Genomic DNA, 7,613 nt, shown 5'->3' on the forward strand with positions numbered 1-7,613 from the left:
TGTGCAGCCGCCTTTTCTTATTTGTTTCTTGCATGACAACATGGAGGAAAGAATAATACGTCGCTGTAACAAAAGCAATATTCTAGCTATAGTGGAAAGGGGGGCCCTCACAACCTACTAACCAAACGTGGGTCCACACAAAGTAGGCAAGACATCTATGTGTGTGTGTGTGTGTGTGTGTGTGTGTGTGTGTGTGTGTGCAGCTGCCTTTTCTTATTTGTTTCTTGTATGACAACATGGAGGAAAGAATAATACGTCGCTGTAACAAAAGCAATATTCTAGCTATAGTGGAAAGGGGGGCCCTCACAACCTACTAACCAAACGTGGGTCCACACAAAGTAGGCAAGACATGTATGTGTGTGTGTTTGTGTGTGTGTGTGCAGCTGCCTTATTTGTTTCTTGCATGACAACATGGAGGAAAGAATAATACGTCGCTGTAACAAAAGCAATATTCTAGCTATAGTGGAAAGGGGGGCCCTCACAACCTACTAATCAAACGTGGGTCCACACAAAGTAGGCAAGACATGTGTGTGTGTGTGTGTGTGTGTGTGCGTGCAGCTGCCTTTTCTTATTTGTTTCTTGTATGACAACATGGAGGAAAGAATAATACGTCGCTGTAACAAAAGCAATATTCTAGCTATAGTGGAAAGGGGGGCCCTCACAACCTACTAATCAAACGTGGGTCCACACAAAGTAGGCAAGACATGTATGTGTGTGTGTGTGTGTGTGTGTGTGTGTGTGTGTGTGTGCAGCTGCCTTTCCTTATTTGTTTCTTGCATGACAACATGGAGGAAAGAATGATACGTCGCTGTAACAATAATACAAAGATTCACATAATAATCTTGACCTTGCTCTCCAGATGTGTGGGTCGGTGTTGGCTGCTGTGGTCGGCCTGGCAGGGTCCGGCTACTGCTTCGTGGTTTCCGGCTTCGCCTTGATGCAGGGTCCGCAGTGTTTCACCTCTCTCGGGTGGTCGTACCCCTTCGCAGATCAGGGGGGCAGGTAGGAAGACGCCAGTCCCTGCGGGGTTTATTTTTTCTTCTTTTAACGGCTGAATTCGCGGCAGATTTTTCAGAAAGTTGCGGCAAAAGTTGCGAGAATGTTGTTCTAAGTCAGGGGTCGGCAACCCAAAACGTTGAACGAGCCATATTGGACCAAAAATACCCCCCAAAAAATATGTTTGGAGCCTCAAAAAATGAAAAGCCTTATATACTATATTGCCAAAAGTATTTGGCCACCTGCCTTGACTCACATATGAACTTGAAGTGCCATCCCATTCCTAACCCATAGGGTTCAATATGACCTTTTGCAGCTATTACAGCTTCAACTCTTCTGGGAAGGCTGTCCACAAGGTTGCGGAGTGTGTTTATAGGTATTTTCCACCATTCTTCCAAAAGCGCATTGGTGAGGTCACACACTGATGTTGATCGAGAAGGCCTGGCTCTCAGTCTCCGTTCTAATTCATCCCAAAGGTGTTCTATCGGGTTCAGGTCAGGACTCTGTGCAGGCCAGTCAAGTTCATCCACACCATGTCTTCGTGGACCTTGCTTTGTGCACTGGTGCACAGTCATGTTGGAAGAGGAAGGGGCCCGCTCCAAACTGTTCCCACAAGGTTGGGGAGCATGGAATTGTCCAAAATGTTTTGGTATCCTGAAGCAGTCACAGTTCCTTTTACTAGAACCAAGGGGCCAAGCCCAACTCCTGAAAAAGAACCCCACACCATAATTCCTTCTCCACCAAATTTCACACTCTGCACAATGCAGTCTGAAATGTAGCGTTCTCCTGGCAACCTCCAAACCCAGACTGGTCCATCAGATTGCCAGATGGAAAAGTGTGATTCATCAGTCCAGAGAAGGCGTCTCCACTGCTCTAGAGTCCAGTGACGACGTGCTTTACACCACTGCATCCCACACTCTGCATTGGACTTGGTGATGTATGGCTTAGATGCAGCTGCTCGGCCATGGAAACCCATTCCGTGAAGCTCTCTGCGTACTGTACGTGGGCTAATTGGAAGGTCACATGAAGTTTGGAGCTCTGTAGCAACTGACTGTGCAGAAAGTCTTTGCACTATGCTGACCTCTGTGTCAGTTTACTTGGTGGCTGAGTTGCTGTTGTTCCCAAACTCTTCCTTTTTCTTATAATAAAGCCGACTTTGGAATATTTAGGAGCGAGGAAATTTCACGACCGGATTTGTTGCACAGGTGGCATCCTATGACAGTTCCACGCTGGAAATCACTGAGAGCGGCCCATTCTTTCACAAATGTTTGTAGAAACAGTCTCCATGCCTACGTGCTTGATTTGATACACCGGGCCAAGTGATTAGGACACCTGGTTCTCATTAATTGGATGGGTGGCCAAATACTTTTGGCAATATAGTGTATAAGTCACATGATGTAAGTGTCTATATTAGCTATAATAGCCTACTATCAAAATGACTGTGTCGCAGGCTGAAGCAAATCTTCGTGAAATGTAATATTTATTCTACACATTTTTACAACATTAGAAAACATTAGTAAATCAGAGGCTACTCAGAGGGTGAGATAACTCCTTGGAATTACTGGCTTTTAATGGCCAAAGGTATAGATGAGTGTGTCCAAGTTGAAGGAAACTGCAGGCTGTCTTCTTTTAATAGATTTATTACAATCTTTGGCAAGCTAGGTAATGTTTGCTGTGGTCTGGAACAACATGACACACAAACAACTATCAGAAATGCTGCCAATATTACATACAGATAATGTGTCATGAGACATGCAAATATAAACTATAATAATAATAATAATAATAATAATAATAGATTTTATTTGTAAAAAAAAAAAAAAAGCACTTTACATTGAGTAAACAACCTCAAAGTGCTACAGTGTATTAAAAAATTAAAAAGATAATAAAAATTAAAAAAAATTAAAACTAGAACAGCCTAATAGCTAGAACTAATATGCATATATCTAAAAAAAAAAAAAAAAGGCTTTTTTTAAAATAAAGGGTTTCAAGCCATTTTTAAAAGCATCCACAGTCTGTGGTGCCTTCAGGTGGTCAGGGAGAGCGTTCCACAGACTGGGAGCGGCGGAGCAGAAAGTCTGGTCTCCCATTGTTCGTAGCTTTGTCCTATATATTTATGTATGTATGGATGTATGTATGTATGTATGTATATATATATATACAAAGAGGATACAAGTAAAATATATTAAATGAGCTCAAATATACCTACAAATGAGGCATAATGGTTCAATATTTACATACAGCTAGCCTAAATAGCATGTTAGCATAGTTCGATTAGCTTGCAGTCATGCAGTGACCAAATATGCCTGATTAGCACTCCAAAAAGTCAATAACATCAAACAAAGCGCATTCACGCACAGTATAAAACTTTTGGTGGACAAAATGAGACAAAGAAGGAGTGGAAGATTTTACATGTAAACAAACTGTCGCGTCACAGTCCACACTACGGTGAGTTCAAGAACCACCGAAATCAGTAGGACAAAACGATGTTCACCAAATAGTGTCATCAGTGAAGCATACACACAAACATATTAAACAGTGGTAGTTCTAACAATTGGGAAGGTTTGTGTCATGGTTGTCCTCAAACAAAAAACATACTAAAAGAAAAAAATAATTTCCCCCCCTATCTTTTTCCATTTTCAACCCTTTTTTTTCACAGCATTCATTCATTAACTGATAAATTGTTTTTGATTCTCACAGTAACACAAGTCAAAGTGCATCCCTTTTAAGCTCAATGCGGAGCGCGACCTTTTGTTTCTAAATGAAAACTATAAAAGTACAACACCCAAAAGCAGTGAAGTTGTGTTGGTTAATAAAAACAAAACACAACGATTTGCAAATCCTTTTCAACTTATATTCAATTGAATAGACTGCAAAGACAAGATATTTCATGTTGGAACTCTGAAACTTTATTTTTTGCAAATATTAGCTCATTTGGACTTTGATGCCTGCAACATGTTTCAAAAAAGCTGGCACAAGTGGCAAAAAAGACCGAGAAATTTGCTCATCAAAGACTTATTTGGAACATCCCACAGGCTAATTGGGAACAGGTGGGTGCCATGATTGGGTATAAAAGCAGCTTCCATGAAATGCTCAGTCATTCACAAACAAGGACGGGGGCGAGGGTCACCACTTTGTCAACAAATGCCTGAGCAAATTGTTTTAAGAACAACATTTCTCAACCAGCTGTTGCAAGGAATTTAGGGATTTCACCATCTACGCTCCGTAATATCATCGAAAGGTTCAGAGAATCTGGAGAAATCACTGCACATAAGCGATGATATTACGGACCCTCAGGCGGTACTGCATCAAAAGCGACATCCGTGTGTAAAGGATATCACCACATGGGCTCAGGAACACTTCAGAAACCCACTTGTCAGTAACTACAGTTGGTCGCTACATCTGTAAGTGCAAGTTAAAACTCTACTATGCAAAGACAAAGACGTTTATCAACAACACCCGGAAACGCCGCCGGCTTCGCTGGGCCCGAGATCATCTAAGATGGACTGATGCAAAGTGGAAAAGTGTTCTGTGGTCTGACGAGTCCACATTTCAGATTGTTTCTGGAAACTGTGGACGTTGTGTACACTCTTAGAAATAAAAGTGCTAAGTAGAACCATATAAGGTTCTTCGGCTCGTCCTCATAGGAGAACCCTTTTTGGCTCCAGGTAGAACCTTTTAATAAAGGTTCCACCTGGAACCCTTTTGGAGGGTTCTACCTAGAACTGTGTGTGTAAGGTTCCACCCAGAACCCCCCATGAGAGGTTCTACAAAGAACCCACGCAGGGAGTTCCACTAAGAACCCTTTTGTATTTCAAGGGTTTCATCTAGAACCCACGCAGGGAGTGCCACTAAGAACCCTTTCGTATTTCAAGGGTTTCATCTAGAACCCACGCAGGGAGTTCCACTAAGAACCCTTTTGTATTTCAAGACTTTCATCTAGAACCCATGCAGGGAGTTCCACTAAGAACCCTTTCGTATTTCAAGGGTTTCATCTAGAACCCACACAGGGAGTTCCACTAAGAACCCTTTCGTATTTCAAGGGTTTCATCTAGAACCCACACAGGGAGTTCCACTAAGAACCCTTTCGTATTTCAAGGGTTTCATCTAGAACCCACACAGGGAGTTCCACTAAGAACCCTTTCGTATTTCAAGGGTTTCATCTAGAACCCACACAGGGAGTTCCACTAAGAACCCTTTTGTATTTCAAGGGTTTCATCTAGAACCCACGCAGGGAGTTCCACTAAGAACCCTTTTGTATTTCAAGACTTTCATCTAGAACCCACGCAGGGAGTTCCACTAAGAACCCTTTCGTATTTCAAGGGTTTCATCTAGAACCCACACAGGGAGTTCCACTAAGAACCCTTTCGTTTGTCAAGGGTTTCATCTAGAAGCCATGCAGGGAGTTCCACTAAGAACCCTTTCATGTTTCAAGGGTTTCATCTAGAACCCACACAGGGAGTTCCACAAAGAACCCTTTCGTATTTCAAGGGTTTCATCTAGAACCCACACAGGGAGTTCCACTAAGAACCCTTTCGTTTGTCAAGGGTTTCATCTAGAAGCCATGCAGGGAGTTCCACTAAGAACCCTTTCGTATTTCAAGGGTTTCATCTAGAACCCACACAGGGAGTTCCACTAAGAACCCTTTCGTATTTCAAGGGTTTCATCTAGAACCCACGCAGGGAGTTCCACTAAGAACCCTTTTGTATTTCAAGACTTTCAGCTAGAACCCACGCAGGGAGTTCCACTAAGAACCCTTTCATGTTTCAAGGGTTTCATCTAGAACCCACACAGGGAGTTCCACAAAGAACTCTTTCATGTTTTAAGGGTTTCATCTAGACCTGACACAGATGGTTCTAAAAACATCCCTTTTCAAAGGTTTTCACCGATAACCGTCTTGTCTTCTGAGGGTTCTATAAAGAACCATATTGTATTCTACAGATCAGTTTAGTTCATATTATATTGTGGTCATTTATCATGTTGACATTGAACAAACATTCAAAACATTTTAATGAGAAAAACATTTATTTAAAGATAGGCACCATGTTATCAGGAAGTATGTCCCTGGTGACACAGGATCTTACCCATGCTTTCAACAATCCCTGAAGAACTCTTTCTTCCAAAAACGGTTCTCTGGATCAAAATAGTTCTTACTGGAACCCTTAGTGTTAGTGAGAACCCTTTTAAAACCAATTATTCAGAAAAGGGGTTTTAAAAGGGTTCTCTGGATCAAAATGGTTCTTACTGGAACCATTAGCGTTACCAAGAACCCTTCGGGAAAGGGTTTTTCAGAAGCAAATGGTTCCAGTTAGAACCTCAGCCCTTGTAGAAGAACCCTTTTAGAACCCTTATTTCTAAGAGTGTACTTGTAAAGGAAAAGAACCATCCAGATTGTTCTATGCGCAAAGTTGAAAAGCCAGCATTGGCAACACTTTAATAACTACACTCAGACGAGTGGAAAGTGTACGCCTGTTGCTAGGAAACCAACATGCCCCCCCCGGTCATAAATGCTATATTAAAGTACACAGACGTTGTGTTATTTGTCTTTTTCACTTTGCGAACCGATCTCCTCCGTTGCAGGTATCTGCTGCAGCCAGAGATGTGGTCTCTCTGCCTCCAGCCCGTCCGCATCGTGGAGTGGAACGTGACTCTGCTGTGCGTGCTGTTGGGCCTGGCGGTGCTGGAGTTCGTCCTCTGCCTCCTTCAGCTCGGCAGCGGCGTGGTGAACGCCGTCTGTCGGCCTTGCTGCTACAAGCAGGAGTACAGTTTGAACGCTTAGGCCCCTTCGACACTAAGCCGGGTAAATCCCACCTAACCTTATCATACCTGCCAACTACTCCGGTTTTCCCGTAATTAGTACGGTTTTCATCAACCTATTCCGGGTTACGGTTGCAGTGATAAAAAATACGGTTTTTCATTAATTAAATTAGTTATTTTTTTAAAAGTTTTATTCATGAAATCGCGTAACAACAATGACAATCGACACTGCTTCCCGTAACTTCCTATCGAGCCATTCCGAATGCCATGCGCGAGGCTATTTATAGCACGAGGAACCAGTTGCCCATTGTTTCCAAACGAGCGAACGATCATGGAGTCAGCCGGAGAAAAATCGCAAACGAGTCTTAAACCGAAAAGAAAACTGCGGTCATTCCGTGAAGAATATTCAAAAGCCTATCCGGGAATAATTATCCGTTCCAAAAAGGGTGAAAACTACGCGAATTGCTGGTTGCGGGGACACTTGGCCTGGTGGCCCACCTCCTTGTCCTCCCTCCACCCTCCCTTGACTTTGGACTTTTTTTTGGGGGGGGGGGGGGGGGGGGTTCTAGAACGTCTGGTATCCGTTATAGGAAGGTTGGCTACTGTCAGGCTTGTCCCTGACAGTTTGACTGTGTTTTAGTTTTTTCTCTGTTTGTCTTAGTTTCCTGTCAGCGCTTTTATTTTGTCTTCATTTCCTGAGTGTCTCCCTGAGCTGTGGCTGATTGGCACCTGGCCACACCTGGTGTCAATCAGCCAGCTACTATTTAAACCTGCCTTCTCCTCCAGTCATTGCTGGATCATTGTCGTTCCTACCTGTCGTGTCGTTGTTCTTAATACTTGTCGTTGTAGCTCTGTCTACT

At 42.9% G+C, this 7,613-nt stretch overlaps 1 protein-coding gene across 1 annotated transcript in view; it reads left to right on the plus strand.

The window, feature by feature from the left end:
- tm4sf18 (transmembrane 4 L six family member 18) overlaps positions 1–7,303 on the plus strand; it is a 32,695-nt gene extending 25,392 nt beyond the window's left edge. Inside the window, exons 3-4 of the mRNA XM_061975503.2 lie at positions 860–1,002; positions 6,577–7,303. Of these exons, the coding sequence (XP_061831487.2) occupies positions 860–1,002; positions 6,577–6,775 (342 nt within the window). The 3' untranslated portion in view covers positions 6,776–7,303. The remainder of the gene's footprint in view (positions 1–859; positions 1,003–6,576) is intronic.
- Positions 7,304–7,613: the final 310 nt, after the last annotated feature.

Source organism: Nerophis lumbriciformis, linkage group LG14, assembly GCF_033978685.3.
Source record: "Nerophis lumbriciformis linkage group LG14, RoL_Nlum_v2.1, whole genome shotgun sequence".
Lineage (NCBI taxonomy): Eukaryota > Metazoa > Chordata > Actinopteri > Syngnathiformes > Syngnathidae > Nerophis > Nerophis lumbriciformis.